Below are 18,079 nucleotides of genomic sequence, written 5' to 3'. Positions count from 1 at the left end.
TGTTGCTCATGGTGGGTTAGCCAGTCCCGTCCCTGGTGGAATTGCCGGTCTTTTATGGGGAAAACTGGGGATGGGGTGTCTCACCAATGGCTGGCCCAAGGCAAGGATCAGGGCCTAGCTCACTGCACGCTCAACTCCAACTCAGGCCAGTTGCTGCTATATCCTGTCCGACCATCAGGAGATAGTGGGATGGTGCTGATAACATACTGACTAGGAGACTCTGCCCAGCACACCCAATAGTAGCCCCTGCAGGCCTCGGGCAGACGTAGCATGCCAGCTGGTGAGGAGCTATGAAAAGTCGGGGGGGGAGGGGTAAACCAAGGGTTGTGGGGGAGCAACTGCCAACCCTGCCCTATAGCAAATGTGTAATGTGACTCAGAGGCAAGCATTGTAGGTGCTTCAGTCATTAGGCATTGTAGGTGCTGGACTGGTGGGTTCCAATAACACTCAGATCACACACGTGGCTAAGGGGAAGTGTATTGTGCTAAGGCTGGTAGGAAAGAGAAAGGGGGCACATACCCTATATCCAATGTTCTTTGCTGCAGCGCCCTTCTCAGGAAAGTCACATAACATGTCCCCATCCCCACACAGCCTCTGCCTATCCAGGGCAGAAAGTGACTCCCTGAAGGAAGTGGGCAACTCATGCCCATTGTGGCAGCAGGACCCAGCTGGTTCCATGCTTAGAGGGGCCCATGGCAGCCCAGAGATAACTGGGGCTCCTCATCCTCCCTCCCCCTGCTCAGGGCCTCTAGCTGCCACAGGCTTCCAGACATGTGGGGCTCTGGCCATCCAGGTGTCCTGGGCAGAGCAGCAGCAGAGGGTCTCCTGTGGTCAGGGAGGGGAGGAGGCAGAGAGCAGCAGTCTGCTGCCAGGGCAGGGTGAAGCTGTGCCCCTGCTTCCACTCCGACTATGGAGGATTCCCTATGTGCTCTCCCTCCTGCAGCCCAGACACCCATGCAGCTGCAGCCCCGTGCCCCCACAGTAATCTCATCGCACCCCCACAAGTGCCCTAGACACAGAGGTGTGAACAGTTACAACTTCAATGAGCAATTGCAGTTCCTGTTTGGGTCCCTGCGGCAGTCCATTTGAGAGTCAGGGGTCTTCAGCCCCAGTGCCTGGTGTGACCTCTGCAATCCCGTCTTTTCAAGCAAGTAGGCACTTGCAGGTTTCCAGGCCAGGCTCAGTTAGTGTGTCTCATGGAGGCTCCTCTCCCCCGGCTCCCTGCCCACTTGCTGATGCTCCCCCGGTAAACTCCACACAGACCTGCACTCAGCTGTAATGTCTGGCAGTCACAGTCCGTTCCACATGTGGCTCTGCAAACGGTTCCTACCTCTAGCTTCTTGCCAGCTCCTGCTTGCCATGCAGCTGCTGCTCTGGCCGCTCCCCTGCAGCTCCTGGTTTGCCGTGCAGCTGCCACTCCTCAAACAGAGCGCGACCACCTCCTGGATCAGAACCTTCCTCTTACCTGGCCCCCGGAAAGGGATATACAGTAGGGAAGGGGGCTGGTGGGAGTTGTAGTGCCCTCCTTAGCATATCCATCACACTAGATTACGGCTAGAGCCCTCTTGTTCTTCACAAACATGAAATAACACAAAATAAAATGACAAATAACATATATAAAACAAAAATAGTCACCTTGCAGTGGCTGCTCCTGTCCCATGGGGCTGGGCTTGGCTCCCTGCTCCAGCAAACTGATGCACACAGTCTCATAACAGCTCCGGTTTGCCTGGCTGCCCTTCCATCATGGCAGTGGGTGGTGCACAAGCAGACCAAATTTGAGTGAGTGAAGTTGTGACCTGATGCTCTCCATCAGACAGAGTGGCAGTTGGGCCACATCTGTGCAGTGACTCCATGCACAACTGTAAGTACCTGCAGGTCTAGAACCTGTTATCATGGGGATAATGGGCTATGGATGTCTCTGCTTTGCAACTGGAGGCTTAGCTTGGGCTCCCATGGGGGGACCTGTGAGTTTGGGCTTGGCAGGAAGTACCACCCAGCAGGACCTGAGTGGCAGCCCCTCACAGCCCACTAAATGGTTGGTACCGGTACTTAAACCAGGAAGCCATGAAGGAAAGCTGTCTGAGCAATAACAACTGCCTGCCTGTTCTGCTCCTGACCCTGCTTTCAGCAGACCCTAGGCTCCTGCTTTCTACCCTGCTTTCTAATTTGTCCTCAGCTTTGCTCTTTGACTACTCTCTGTAACCTGACATCCAGCTCCTGATCTCCTGGTAACCTGATGCTGCCTGCCTCCTGAACCTTCTGGCTCATCTCAGACTCTGACTTCCTGGTACCAGACTCCTACTTCCTGCTCTGACCACAAGTCTGACTACCCTCATCCCGGTCCTGACAGCAACGTCTGAAACAGGGAGCTGAGCCCAACCTAGCAGGACACAAGTGCAGGGCAGGCTTGCTCTGCAATGCTCCCCTTGCTCCCCCTCCTCTTCCTCTTTTCCTCACCCTACTCCCTTGGACATCCCCAGGACCCAACCTCCCCTGTGTGTATAAAATGAAAAAGTATAAAAAAAAAAATTAAAATAATTTCACAGGGCTCTAATTATGGCTCAGTCCTGCTTCCACTGAAATTGATGGCAAAACTCTCATTGACTTATACGGCACAGAATCAGCTCCTTGGTAGTCTTGTCACTTTCTTTCTTTAAAAGTGGCCATTTTGGTGTCAGGCATTTAAGATACTTGTGCAAGTGTTCTCCAAGCCCTGACAGGTTTCTACTTATGCAACATGAGATGGTACTTTGTCATCACCTGAGGTTCTCCAGAAAATGCTCATTTCCACCTGAGCCAATCCACATCCTAGTAAGTGTCCTTCCCTCTGCTCCATGCGTCTTCTGGAGTGGTAGCAATCCTTTAGCTGGATGTGAAATGGATTTAGCATTTATATTGAGTGAACTCAGTGCTTTCACAAACCACTTTTATCTCATTTATTACCAGAAGGGAAAGTTTTACAGGAAAGTCCATCTTTCTTCAAAGACTTTTGGTGGATCATAGTGTTACTACTTTTTGGCCTGAGTGGCTAGCCAAAAATTCAGGGTCTTACAGGTTGTTCCAATTAGGAGGAGAAATTGATGATGGACTCTGATCCCTTTGATGCAGTCTTGTTTGTTTATAAATAATGTACCAAGTCCTGTTTCCCTGAACTCAGGATGAATCAAAAGAGCAGAAGACTGTTTCTTTGCTTACAGCCCCAAACCTGCTAGCCAAAACCAAAACCAGATGCCCCTTCTATAGGCTTCTCTCAGTGTCATACACCAGGCTTGTCCAAGCAGTGTCTAGCTTTCCAACATTTCTCTCTCTGTTTTTGTCTTGTCTCATTCTGAGTATGTTCCTTCCCTCACACCCTTACCTGAAACAATACTCATTGAACCTTCCACCCGTGTAGTTCTAATTCCTGGGCAGATTCACATATATCTTTATTTTAGATGGCTCTGGTACAAAGGAGCTTAACTGGTTTTTTTACAGCTATCTTAAATGGAGGGTGGTGGTTATGCCCAGCAGCTTCAATGACATTTCTCACAACCCACAGTAATAGCAAGAAGTAGTGAAACTTTGTTATAAATTGGTACATATCTGTGAACCTTTCCACTGAGCAACGTCAGCATCCAAGGTTTGCTCAGCAGTGTTCCTGTAGTTGAGAGCTGTTGGGCAGCGACTTGGAACTTGGTGTATTCTTCCATCTGGCCTTACTGGATAGATGGAGAGGTCAAATTCAATGCCCATTGGGAAATAGTGGTTTTATGGTTCTTTAATTATTTTATTCCATATTTCATCATCTGTGTATAAATATGGCCCCTTCAGTTCACCCCCAAGAGTAGGGATCTATAGAGGAGGAAATTTCATGAAGAAGAAACCTGGGTTACTTACTAGTAAATATAATTACTGAATATATTTGCCCTTCTTGTATCTCACTTGTTTGAAGTGTTTGTACTCTGGACCGGAAGTGAACTGGGGTGAGAGAGTGTTGTACCTCTCGCATAGGGTATGTCCACAAATGCTTTTCAGATTGAGTAGACAGACTCACGCTAGCTCTGCTAAAAACAGCGGTATTGCTTGGGATAGCACAGGCGGCAGCTTGGGCTAGCTGTCTGAGTACAAACCTATCTGGTCCCCGGGTACGTGCGTGGCCAGCTAGCCCAAGTTGCCACTCATGGTACACCCAGTTATGCTGCTATTTTTAGTGTGCTGGCTCATGCAGAGCTGGCGCATAACTATTTACTTGATCTGAGAAGCACACTCCTAGCTGCAATGACATACCCTTAGATGCTGTCTTGGTCCGAGATTACTTTGAGGCACATGGCCCCATCCTAAGTGAACTGCTTTTAATGGTTCCTGGGTTTTCTTATCTTTGTGCACAATTCCAAGTGGGAAAATAATCATAGTAATCTGTCACCAGTCATTGGTGGTTAGTAACTGAGGTTTTGCTTTTTTTAAAAGTAAATCAATAGATTTTTTTTCCATTTGATTTTGTTTGTTTGGTGTTTGTTTCACTAGGCCTTGGAGAAGGACCATATATTTTGGCAAGTTATGGACAGAATGATACTGTTATAGGAGCTAACATTACCAGCAGAAAGCTATTTCCTTTGCCAAGAATCAGTACATATGGAAATGTGGGATTTAGTTTTATGGTAACTCCAGGCCTTTTCAAAGATAAAGACTTATGTAAGTATACTCAATATTACAGTAATGGTAAACACTGGTTTTAGAATTATATGGATCTGTTACTCCGTTACTTATTTATAATTTTATTAGTTCTCTAAAATTTTTTTCCCTGTTGTCTTTTGTGAAATGGAATGAATGAGAATGGAGTAACCAGTTTCAAAACTGATTTGTCCTTATTTCAATGTCTGTGTAAATATGGCATCTTCCGTTCACCACCAAGAGTGGGGATCTATAGGTCAAGAAGAAATATCATGCATTTAAAATACATTCTTGGAAAATTTAACTTAAAGCTTTAATGCTAAATTTTGCAAGAATATATTTTAGAAATGCAACAAGGTACAAATGAATAGAAAAGTTTTTGTGAGGGCAATTTAAGTAACTTGATCAACTGGAAATAGAAATGGTTTGCCTGGGTAAATATGAAACACTAGATTTAAAAAATGTTTACCAAAGTGTTTGTGTCCCCAACTATAAAACAATCAACTATGCTATGCTTATTAATGTATCTCTTCTTCCTATTTCTCTTTTTTCACACTGTGTAAATAACTTTTAGCACTTTCTCTTTCATTCAAACAAAGACCTATGTAACCAAAACTGTTAATATATACAAATATTTTTCCTTCTCTCAATCCCTCATATACATTGGCCCTGATCCTGCACCACTGAAGTTAATAGGATTTTTGCCATTGACATCAGTAGGAACAGGCTCCTCTCTATTACTTTGTGAAACCAATATCTCCAAAAGGGCCATCTCTGTCCTGAGATTCCAAATCATGTTCAAGAGAAACTGAGATATATGGGCAAGGGAGAAAATATTCTTTTGGATGACATTAGAAAATAGATGGAGAGGTGATGAAGTAGAAGGATGAATTAAGTCTAATGAAATTTTCCAGCAAGTGTAAAATAGTACAGATAAAATGTTGAAGTGACTGAAAGCTGAATTAAATCCATGTAGTATGTGGGCATTTTTTAAATTACTGTTAGGGATAGGATAATATTTGGATAAAGTAAGGAAGCTGCATATTTTTACCTATATTCATAATCACATTTCAATCAAGCCTCTTTTGTTCTTCTAAAATGTTCAAAGAAGTGATTTCTTTATTTTTGATCTGTCCAGGGCTAGAAAAAGAAGTGATTTAAATACAACTTTCCGTACAGCACTTCTGGCTGTGACTGGATGTAAAAATGTTTTGAATCTCAGGAAAGAAGACTTTGTTTCTCACAAACTTAGTTTTATTGGAAAATGCCAGTTCAGTAGAGTGAACGATTTAACTTAATCTAGCGCAGATTTGATGAAACTTTTGTCAAAACACAGCAGAGCGTCCAGACTTTCTGTCTATCCACCTCTCCCTGAGCTCCAGGGACGGGCAGCACCTCTGTCTCCCAGAGCTGGTAGCTAGATGAAAGGAGGCAAACTGGCTGGGCTCAGTTTTTCTGGTAGCTGGGCTAGATGGCTCTCATCCCTGAGGGCAGCTGGGAAGCAGAAAAATCCTGTTTAGGTTCTCCCAAAATGATTTTTTTCTTGAAATCCCATTTTGTGAAAATTTTCATGTTTTTTAATGTCTCGTCTCACTTCGGGACAAAACTTTTTCTCAAAAAGGGATTTCCTCTTTTCAGCTAGCTCTATGCATAGCAGAATTTTCAGATATTTATATGAACTGAATCCACATTGAATTATGTGAGGGGTCAGCATTGCTATTTTCTACAGAAAAATGGCAGCATTTTTGTGAAGAGCAATAACTTTGACATAAACTACTCAACAGCTAATGTTTAGTCCATAGCCTCATATTTAATTTTCTGGTGTGATAACCTACTCCTGATTGCTTTGTATTTTGTTTGTGACAGCTCTGTCTCTTGTTTCCCTTGAGTCTGCTGAAAGACCAAACTACTTCCTGTATGTCCATGACAATGAAATTGTTACTTTGGAACAGTGGGCAGCAAGTTCATCATTTCGAAGAAGAGCCACGTTCTTCCATCACCATGGCCTCTGGATTCCAGGTTATAGCGCATTTGAACTTCACAACAAGAAAGGCTTTTTCATTGTACTGACAGTTTCTAGTGTTAAAGTGTCAAAGTATGATGATTCAGAAGAATTCAAACGTATAAGTAGCTTTAGCATTGAAGGTAAGTTGTACCTCATCCCAAAGGTTACTGTTCAATTTTATTCTAGTTGTCTTAAGAGGGGTACACATGAGCGTACCATCTTCATCAATAGTAGCAAATATTTGTACTGATTTTCCCATATTTTTTTCCCTTCTGTATCCAGATATTATTGATTTCTTGTTTTTGAGGTCATGCACGTTGCCTTGACAGCATGATCCATGGTCAGATTGTTAATGATTTTTTTCTTTGGAAATGAATTTGACATGTTATAACAAGCAGTCAAAAGTTCATGTATTGCTTAGTGAGCTGTAGATACTTTTTCTGTTTTGCTGTGTGAGGCAGTAGTATTGTTCCTGAAGCCAACAGCACATTCCAGTATATTTATTTTTTCCTTAGTAAATAGATTTTTAGAGTATTTGGTGATGAACTGAATAACTGATTGTATCTTTGATGCCCCAATATTTTTGAACTTTCTAGATTTGGTTTAAATACTCACTTATAAAAACACTATCATTCATTTGGAAACTTTTGGGAGTCTGTGCTTCATTTCTACTATCAACTTGCTATGTGGAGTTTCATTTCTCTAAACACTGTCATATACATAATAGAAAAGACTATCAGTCTGTAAATACCATGCTTTCCTTGTTTTTCAGAACTTCATGCATCAGTGCCTTATAGGAGGATGTGTGAATGGAGATATGAACCTTGTGCTAGTCCCTGTTTTAAAACTTGTAGTGATCCTGAAGGAATAGCATGTAAATTTCTTCCACCGTAAGTCCAAATAAACTGAGTATCTTTATTATAACACTATTATATAGAATGCACATACTATCATTTTAAATAATATATTAGAGTAGATACTAATCTTTGCCAACAAAAAGTTCACCTCAGTGGAGTTATTACAGGGTTGAATTGGCCTCATGTCTTGTAAAATCGGATGTGTACCAGCCTGTTAGCAGATTGTACATATGATTTGTGTTCATATTTACTCTGTGGATAATACTTCATCAGAATGAATATGGAATGCCTTATTAAGGAATAAAGTTTGCGGCAGGAACAAAAAAGGAACCCTAAAAACTGTCATTTTGTCAAACTGAACTAAAATATTCTAGATTTGCCGTTTTTTCTAATATGATTTTTATTTGTTTTAATGAAGTGTCGAAGGATGCTTACCATACTGTCCTAAAAATATGATCCTTGATGAGGTCACACTTAAATGTGTTTATCCTGAAGACTGTAAGTACTTCTTTTTGATGTTATAAGTCATTCTGCAGTTACCCTTTACATTTTTAGTATAGAATTTATTTAGTGCTCATGACCAGACTGAAAGTAAAAGCCCATATTCAGGGAGAGAGAGGAGAAGGAGAGGAATATGCATGCTATATGGGCAGTGGCTGCACAAGTTTTTTCTATACTTCCTGCAAAAGTGCTACCTCCTTCTCTTTGGCCTCCCTGATTGCTCCACTCCAGTCCATCCAGAATACAGATGCTAAAATCATTCTCCACATCTTCCCATGCTGAACACAAATTCAGTTCTTCTTCTGTCACTTCCATTGTATTTAATTGAAACTTTTTGTCCTTGTTAAAGGCCTAGCACAACTCTGCCCCAGTTATACATTGATTCTCTGTTTTGCTATAGAATTCACTCCTTGCTGAAGAATTGTGCACCCGAATAAATGGTTTCAATTACCATGTTAATAAAAAAACCCTAGCTTTTGGGTTTGTGAAGAAAACCTTACAAATGTGAATTGTGCACAACTAATGCTGAGTTGTCCTCCAGAGTCCATAGATATCCTGAAACTATGCCTTTTGGGTATGCTGTGGTTATCTTTTCAGGGAATTTAAGCTGTTTAAGAATAGGCTGGTTTATATTTAGATTGGTACCCAGTGGTTGATGTTGTTGTTCTGTTCTTTTGTTAATACAGAATAAACAGGAAACATATTTTTTTTCCAGGCATACCTGTGACACCTACAGAGCTGACAGCTGGAACAAAAACCCAGAGGACAAGGCCCACTGCAGTAATCTCTCCTACGATTGTTACTACAGAGAGATTTCCTCAGATGCCCCCCATGTTTGTTACTGTGGAAGCTGAGCCAACTCATACAAGTGTAACTACCAAAATAACCACAAAGATAGACACAACTTTAAGAGGAGCAAACACTACGGCAGAAACTCTATCAGACTTTCATTCACTGGCATCACCTCGTACAACTACTTATTTAACTGATTCATTACCAGTTTCAACTACAACGCAGTCTTCCAAAGTAACCCACAGCACAGCAAGTTCTCTACTGCCCAAGCCAATATCTTCAACAGATTTTCCAGGTACTCTTCAGACATCAGCAATCACATTAAAAACATCCCCTACCGCAAGTCCGACAGTGTTTATAACCTCACCCGTTACAACTATGGCAGTTCCATCAGCACCTGCTTTTACTCTGCTGACTGCAAGTCCTGTTCCTAGGCATTCTACATCACTAATGCCCACCTCCTTAGTGGGAACACCATTTTTACTTGAAACAGGAACTGCATCCTCTTCTACAACATTAGCAAGTTTATCCTCTGGACCAGCCTTTGTCACTACTGAAGTACCTACAAGGATCTGGGGAACGAGAAGTCCTTCCACAAGTCATTCGCAACTGCCAAAAACATCCACAGTGTTTCCTTCATCTGCTTCATTAACCAGAAGAACATCTTTTTCAAGTCCCACATTCTTTATAAGCTCACAACTAATAACAGCATCTACTTCACCATTATCTGCTATGACTGTAAAAACCAGGTCTACTATGGTTCAACCTATAGTTCACACAAGTTCCATTTCTGTCCCAACTTCAACTATTTTTCAAACTTCCCAGGATACTTCTAGATTTACTAGCTTTGAAACAAGTCCTCCTCAGTTAATAACAGCTTCATATTTGATGACAACTCAAGCCATCTCCCAAACTACTTCCTCATCTTTAAGAACAACCAGTTATTTAACTAGAACTTCAGAACCTACATCTTTATCTTCCATGGACATTTCAGTGACTCCCTCCAAACATATAGTTCCATTAAGCACAGACAATGTTTCTACTATCCCATCTATAAGGACTGAAACATCATTTCTAGTTGCTTCTCAAATCCCTACAACCATAAGAACAGCGTGGTCTTCTTTGAGTCCCCTTGTAACGCACACAATGTCTACATTAGTGCCTCCTCCAATTACATCCCCCAAACCCAAAGCAACAGGAGAAGTAACAGTTGTCTCAAAGAGTCTTTTCATAGGCCCTTCGACTACTTCAGTATCTCTTCTAGCCACTCCTCAAACTTCTGAGGTATCTGTAACCAGTACAGTCTCAACAGAAAGTAAATATGCACTATACACTGACTCATTTCCAATATCAACTATTTTTAAAAGGCCGACTGCATCCATTAGTTCTACAGCCTTCCCTTTTAGTACATCTATATTACCCATAAATGACACATTAGCTACTTATCAAATGGCAAGAACCACTTCAAAAATAACAGAGTACCCAATTAGTCTGCATCCAGAATTCAAAACTTCCTCTGTGATACAGAGTACAGACACTTCTCTGACTTCTAGAGAACTATCAGGAGCTATGCTGTCTTTTACCACTCCAGCCACATTACTTACAAAGTTGTTGTCAACATCAAGACCATCTGTTTCACAAACCTTTGCCATAACATCCCATACAACAAGTTCGTCAGTAATTCCGACAGTAAATAGGACATCTGCTTTGATATCAAATGTAACTCTTACCCAACCATCCGTTGTATCAATGGGTACGCAAGAAACCTCAAGAAGCCCACATACAGAATTGGCAACCCCTCCCTTGGGTATTTCTACATTAACTTTAGGCACAAACATTTACATAAGCCCTTCAGCAATGCCTAAAACGTCATTTGCAATACCACATTTATTAACTTCTAAAACTCCTAAAGTTACTTTGGAAAGCTATTCCAGTGTATTCACTACTACATCTTCACCTCCTTCTGAGATCTCCCATGTATCTATTGTATCATTAGGAACAAATATGTCATCGAGTCCTTCCACAGAATATGAAACAATAGCTTTTGTACCAACTAAAAAAGTCACTCAGTCCACAGTGCCATCTGCCACACTGACCATGAGCACAGCTTTGAATACTACATCTTTACTGCCAACTTATGTCACTACGAAAACATCAGTTAGTCCTTCAGTAAGTTTATTAGTTATTCCTGCCACCCCCACAACCCCAAGTGTTACTGCAAAAACCACTGAATCTTCTGTTACTCATATTGAGCTTTACACAGCCTCTAGTTCAGTGCCAATTCCTGCTACCTCCCAAACACCTGTGTATCCCTCACCTAAGACTTTATTGACATCTGCATATTCCCCAGTTTCACTAACTACTAAAGAAATACTAAAAACTACAATCATGAAAACAACTGGTCCCATGACTGCATTCTCAGAGCTGAAGATTACACCTGCTACAGCTTCAGAACTTAAATATGCAACCTCCATTGTGAGAACTGCAGACACCATAGAAAGTAGTCAGACTTCACATGTGCAAAAAAATGTTACTAAGACAAAATCTACAACTACTGAGAAATCTTCACTGCTACATTTGACTTTCTCTTCTGTTCTGACAACTTCCTTTTCAAGTAAAAGCAGCACAACTTCAGGAAAATCTGTTGCTATTTCTGAAGTCACAGATGTCACACTATCAGATTGGTCCAGAATTCCACCTCAAAGAACAATTAAACCTTACTTTAATTTAACAGAACCAGAGCAAGTGGGGATCAGAGAATCACAGAGCACCACTGTAACAGATTCCAGTTATGCAATGGGGCTGTCTTCCACTACAGAACCTGTGGAAACACAAACTTCACTGGCAGACACAGAAATGATGATGACAGTCACAGATGACCACGCTTCATATGGCACAATGATACATACCCTGATGTCCTCTTCCTCGGATTGTATGGTATGATCAATTTTACCTACCCACTCTATACTCTATGTATATTGCTTTTTAATCTACTTTTTCTCCACCAACTGGCATGGAAGAGGTTTTAAGTTGGATAAAATATCTTCCATTTTTCTTTCTCTGTTTTGCCTTTATATTAGCTCTTTATTTTTTTAATACCAAGTTCTTCTTTGAAGATTGCTTGCACATCCATGCGCTTGGGTGCACTTGTGTACTCCACAACTTGGCTGAAATCTAGAAAACTCTGGCCATTGGAACTGTGTGCATGATCCCAAATGGCACGACATGTTTAGGCCCAGGGGTGCATGAGGAGCCATCAGGCATAGAGTTCTTTGAAATTAGTACCTGCAGAGATTGGTACAGCTCATTTTCCCTCCCTACTTCTTGGGAGTCTATGGCATTTGATTTAGTGGAAGTTACTGAGGAACAAAGCAGGGCTGTTTCTCCCTATATACTTGTGGGCATGAATACTGGGTACTGTGAGCAAATGTTCATATGGCCTCAATAGCCAGGACTCCAGTCAAGTAGGGGTGCGTGCGTGCGTGCGCATGCACCCAGTTCTGTGAGTCTATGCAGTCAGATACCTTGAACTATATTTATAGATGAGTAACCTGTTTTTTTGAGGTTATTGGAACAAATACAAGGAGCTACAAAAGAATAAAGTGCCTCCAACATCTTCAGTTACTCTGTCTCCAAATGATAGAGCTCTTTTCCCAGTTGTATCAAAAGCTCTGTGACCATGTTATAATTTCAAGGCTTAATTGGAATTCTGTGTTTCTGTTGATTTTATTATTGTTTGTTCTGTTTTATTGTCTTTATTTTGTTCTTATGTGTATTTGGGAACCCTGGGCAAAATTCTGCCTTGTACTGCTCAGTATCCTGGGGGGATGTAGGAGAAGGGTATTGGGAGCCTCTTTATTCTCTAGCCTAGGAGGATGTAGAATATTAACCTAGTGGACTCTTGTTTGCTAGATGGAGACCTGTCTAATGTATCCAGTTGACGTCTTTAGCCTTAAAGGGGCATAGATGGGTCCCTGGGTGGTTTCTGATGTACACAGCTGAAGGGAGTTCATGTTGCAGCTAAACTTCTGTGGTATACAAATATTCTTGTCCATGTCACTGAGTTTAATTTTTGAAAATACAGAATGCAATGCTCATTCCTATTTTTTCTTTTTACATAACAGCCAAGATACATTGAACCTGTAGACAGATGTAGCCAGTATGTATGCATTAATATGGGATGGATGTTGTATAACCTTTCAAGGAACTGCCGTAAGAACGTGGAGAAGCCTGACTGTGGTTTTCGAGGAATGCCAGTTCAAGTTAACAGTGATAGTTGTTGTCCAGAATGGGAATGTCCCTGTAAGTCATGCTATTGTTTATATCCCATTCTCAAATGTGAAAGTTTAAAACTTGATTATGTAAACGTCAAAAATTATAAATTAAGGATTATAATTTCAAGAAGAGAGATTGTCTTGTGGTTAAGGCATTGTCTTGAGACTCAGAAGATTTGGTTTCTATTCATAGTTTTGCCACAGATTTCCCGTGTGAATTTAGGGCAAAACCCTTAATCTCTCTCCATCTGAAAAATTGGGAATTCCATACCTCACAGGAATATTGAGAAACTAAATCCATTAATGTGACGAGGCGCTCCAATACTACAGTAAAAATGCTGTAGACAATCCTTCTCTTAAAATAAAATACATAAATTGGGGAGAGATTAATATTTTGTGGAAAAGTGTAAATCAGTATTATTTGTATAGATTACTTTGCTTAATTTGTTGATTTTTTTTTCCTTTTGGAGTTTAACATAGAGATTTTAAAATATACTGTGCTGTAAATCAGGCTTCAGAACTACAAATGCCATAAGGCAATGTGCCACAATGGGAAAATACAATTAATGAGCTATCTTGAAATGCAGCATTTCAGGTCAGTTCAACCAATAAATCGGAATGAACCATTTTGATTTTGGGAATGTTAAAACATTCTGACTGAAAATATTGAAATGAAGCATTTTAACATTTCTATATGGAAATTTCTCTTCCATGAAAAATGTTAGAATATCAGCTTTTTTTCTCTGAGACAAAAACAAATGCTGAAATATCAGACTTTCCTGCAGGACGGAAATTCCAAATTTCACTGAACTCTAATTGAACTTTAAGTCTTGACCTCACTAGATATCTTTCAATTAATTTAAAGAGCTTTGCATCAGGCCCCAATTCTGCTGAAAGAGGCTCCAATTTTATTTTGTTTTTTTAGGATATAGCAAAGGTGAATATTAAAATAAAGATAGTAATCATACAGAAGCATATAGGACATTCTTGAGACCTCCACTGACTTTTCATTCATAGAAGAGTTATTGAGTCTTCCTTTTAACCAATGGAACAGACCCTTATTTCATGTAAATTGTCACAGCTCCATTCACTTCAATAGAGCTATGACAATTTGCACCTTCTGAGGATCTGTCTTTGTATCCAGGGCACTCCTTAAATGGCCAGAGTTGTTGTTGAACAGCATAAGGTACTTCATTCTCTTCATGGCTCAATGTGCTGTGTGAACAGCAATTCCAATTACCAGTGGTGGGGTTTTGTATTTACAGAAGAGGCAACTATGGCCAAAAATAAGATTTTAAGAAATTGTAGTATTCAGTTTTGTGGTACCCTTATTAAATGTCAGTTCTTTTTTAGGTCAATGTTCTGTACTGTCTGAACTGAGCATTATTACATTTGATGGAAATAACATAGCCCTCTATAATATGGCTTCCTACATTTTAGTCAAGCTCCCAGGAGAAATAATTGTTGCTCATATAGAAAAGTGTCCCACAAATCGGGTAAGATATTTGCATGCTATCACTTCCTCAATAACCTTAGTAATGTTGAATTATTTTGGTACATGTGTCAATGCAAATTGGCAAAGGCACAACATGAATTAACATCTAGTTAACAGTGATACCCATTTTAAAAATTGAAAGTCATTTATATTTCAAAGCACATGTTTTATTATATTTACTGGGAAATGAAACAGACCTCAGGATAAATAGTAATTGTTGTATTAGTTGTAAGGAAATGAAATGGTAGTTTTCTTTCTTATTGTCAAATATTGGACTCAGTGGGCTAGATCCTCAAGTGGTGTAAATCAGCATCGCTCCATTGAGGTGGTGAAGGGAAGTGCAAATTATGTATCTCATTCCACTAGCCGTAACAGGTGCACCCTAGGGGAATTCTGTCCCATGAGAGGAAGGTGGATGGTGCCCATATCACCGACTTCCTCCAGGGATTTTTCTTGTGATGCTAGCTTCAAGTTGCATCAGGAGCTCCACAACAGTCCTCCTGGGGCAAAAGATGCCTGAATGATAAACATAGAGCAGCATATCCCCTGCCCATCTCCCCTCACACTTCTGGAACTACCCTGGCTGGATGAGAATGTTGGGGGGACCTTGCACCAATGCTACTTCTCTCTGGGTTGACTTTCTGCCACTGAAAACTTAGTATCCCTGGGTGAGGCTGGTGGACCTTGGTGAAATTCACAGTCATTGTTTGGGTGTTTTGTGTATGAGGGAGAGTCACACGAATCTTGTGCAGCTGTGTCAGAGGCTGGTGGGATAGACCCTCGCCTGGGGCTGCAGAGGCTGCTGAGCCCTGTTGACAGACCGAAGGAACAGTCTGACACCTGGGCAGGTTGAGAAGGGACAGGCTAGGTTGAGCATCCCCTTGTCTTTTGCCCTAAGCCCTGAAAGGAGCTGAGACATGTTCACTGGCTGGGCAATACCCCCAGCCAGGGCTGCGATTTCCAGTGGCCCTGTCCAAGGAGGTTGGCACCAGCTGCCCGGGGTTCAAGAGGAAAGGGAATCCCAGGCCCTGGATAGCAGCAGCTCTTTACCCTGGAGCTGCTCAGCTCATCCACAACAGGACCTGGGCACCAACAGGGGGCAGCTCTGGTGAATAGGCAGTGTGGACTCCCTGTCATCTAACCTGGGGGTGGTGATCCCCTTCACACAATGAGTGGTGGGCTTCTTCCTACTGGACAGAGTGGGATTCTCTGCACCTGGCCCCTGCTTGCCCTACCTAGTCCCACACCTCAGTCCTCACACTGCTCCCACCCAGCACTCCCCTAGCCTGCCCACCCCCACCCCTAGGATCCCCGGCAACCCTCACCCCCCCAGTCCGCCTTCCTGGGTGAGCTCGTTGCTGTTGGGCTTGTAGCTTCTCCGCTGGCAGCCCCTCCACAGCCTGGACACAGTGGAGCTGAAGCATGGCCACAGAGTGAGTCCAGTGCAGCAGCGGTGGCTGGGGCAGGGGCCGGGAGTTGCCTGGGCAGTAGGGCCTGTGGGGGCAGGGCACAGACTGGCAGGTGAGGGCAGGGCACTGACGTGGAGCCAGGCAGGTCACTGTGCTTGTGGCTGAAGCCCCAGCAGCATCTCTGGTGCCATCAGGAGCATCTCTGAATCACGGCTCTAACCCTACCTGCACTGAACAGCTGAGTAGGGAGCAAGAGCACTTCCCTGGCATCCTGGCTAAGTGCCACTTCCTGCTCCTTGTAGTCCTGGCTGGGGGCTTCCTCTGCTCCCTGGCAGCCCTGCCAGCCTCATACACCATTACTGCTCCCTGTGGAGGGTACTGGGGTAAATCTACACAAAAGTATCGCCCCCAGAAATCTGCTGCTCTTGGCAGCTGCCTAATCTGCCTATAGCTAAAGCTAGGTTAAAATGACTCAAAAGCAGCTTCTTCAAAACAAAGCATTATTTATTCATTCACCCAAGGGTACAACGCATGTAGAGTGAAGGGTAAAAACAGTAAAGGCCTGTGCCCATATGTCCATTTACCTAAACCTTAATCTTTCCTTGCAGGCTTTTGTGCATTTCAGCTAGCCCAGTTACCTCCATCTTTGGGCTGTGAAAAGCACATGGCCCTTGCTGCAGTTTCTGTTTCTCCCTCTGGCTATGTCTATACTACAGACACTGCAGTGGCACAGCTATAGAACTACAGCTGTGCCACTGTGATGCGGTAGCGTAGATACTTCTTGCACTGATGGAATGATATTTTCCACTGATGTAGTTAATCCGTCTCTCTGAGAGGCATTGACATAGCCATGTCTACACCAAGGGCTAGATCGACCTAAGTACGATGCTCAGGGTGAGAAATTTTTCACAGCCCTGAGCGATGTAGCTGGGTTGATCTAATTTTTTAAGTGTAGACCAGGCCTAATTCTCTGTGTCTCCTTGACACTCTGTCAGCTCTTGCTGACACACCCTGGGCAGCCTCAGGCTACACACTCAACCTCCCACCCCTTTTCTAAGCCTGGGGTCCTGTAATGGTTAAGTGTTGTCTTTCCCGCTTGGTTCCCCAATAGGCACTTTGGCTCTAATTCCATAGCAAATAACGCTTCATAAACAAACACACAGAGGCATGCACCATACTAATAAACATATTACTTCCCAGTTTTAGTCCCAAAGGATATGTTTCCATGTTCAGTGAAAGTTTAGCTAGCATTAAGATTGCAGGAGAAGAACCCTCAATGTTGAAAATGACTAATAATTTGTCAGCAAATCAGGAGGAATTTTACTAATATCCCTGCATTTCTAATCTGCTTTTTAAATGTTTTTCAGAGTGCAAATTCAATAAGAAAACTAGTGAGTATTTTGTTAATTATTAAGTATACCACTTTCTATTTACTGCTTATACATGCTAACATGAATACTATCTGTAATATTTCTCCCCTTGTCTCCTCCCCCCCCCCCCACTTCCCCAATACCCTTATTTTGGTGTTTTTCTTACAAGGTTTCACCTGGAGGCACTTCAGGGCTCTGTTTTAAGAAATTAAATGTAACAACATCTACAAATCAAGTACTTATCAACCGCTTAGCAAGAAAGGTGAGAATAATTGTTAATACTCAGCTTGTGTATATTTAAAGGGTTATTGGAGACCTACTCTGTTCTAGAATGCCATAAACCGGTCTTATAGTTTATGAAGTATAGAAACAGGATTACTTCTGTGTACAGTCTCCATCCTCTCCTTGTTGTACTACAAAAGGAATGATGGCTTTATTTTATGATATAAAATTATAGAATCATAGAGTTGGAAGTGACCTCAGGAGGTCATCTAGTCCAACCCCCTGCTCAAAGCAGGACTAACCTCAACTAAATCATCCCAGCCAGGGCTTTGTCAAGCCGCAGCTTAAAAGCCTCTAAAGATGGAGATTCCACCACCTCCCTAGGTAACCCATTCCAGTGCTTCACCACCCTCCTAGTGAGAAACTTTTTCCTAATGTCCAACATAGACCTCCCCCACTGCAACTTGAGACCATTGCTCCTTGTTCTGTCATTTATTACCATTG

The 18,079-nt window shown here is 42.2% G+C and overlaps 1 protein-coding gene across 1 annotated transcript in view; it reads left to right on the top strand.

The window, feature by feature from the left end:
• The window catches only part of OTOGL (otogelin like), a 129,191-nt gene that overhangs the window by 74,410 nt on the left and 36,702 nt on the right, over positions 1–18,079 (top strand). The window contains exons 32-40 of the mRNA XM_067559109.1: positions 4,504–4,671; positions 6,517–6,795; positions 7,428–7,545; positions 7,931–8,010; positions 8,729–11,742; positions 12,930–13,107; positions 14,433–14,575; positions 17,351–17,374; positions 17,523–17,615. Coding sequence (XP_067415210.1) covers positions 4,504–4,671; positions 6,517–6,795; positions 7,428–7,545; positions 7,931–8,010; positions 8,729–11,742; positions 12,930–13,107; positions 14,433–14,575; positions 17,351–17,374; positions 17,523–17,615 — 4,097 coding nt within the window. The remainder of the gene's footprint in view (positions 1–4,503; positions 4,672–6,516; positions 6,796–7,427; positions 7,546–7,930; positions 8,011–8,728; positions 11,743–12,929; positions 13,108–14,432; positions 14,576–17,350; positions 17,375–17,522; positions 17,616–18,079) is intronic.

The sequence above is a fragment of the Emydura macquarii genome, unplaced genomic scaffold (genome assembly GCF_026122565.2).
Source record: "Emydura macquarii macquarii isolate MOO-44397 ecotype Brisbane River unplaced genomic scaffold, CSIRO-AGI_Emac_v2 contig_2205, whole genome shotgun sequence".
NCBI classification, from domain to species: domain Eukaryota; kingdom Metazoa; phylum Chordata; order Testudines; family Chelidae; genus Emydura; species Emydura macquarii.
The sequence above is the reverse complement of the archived record's forward strand: the minus strand, read 5'-3'. Positions and strand labels throughout refer to the sequence as shown.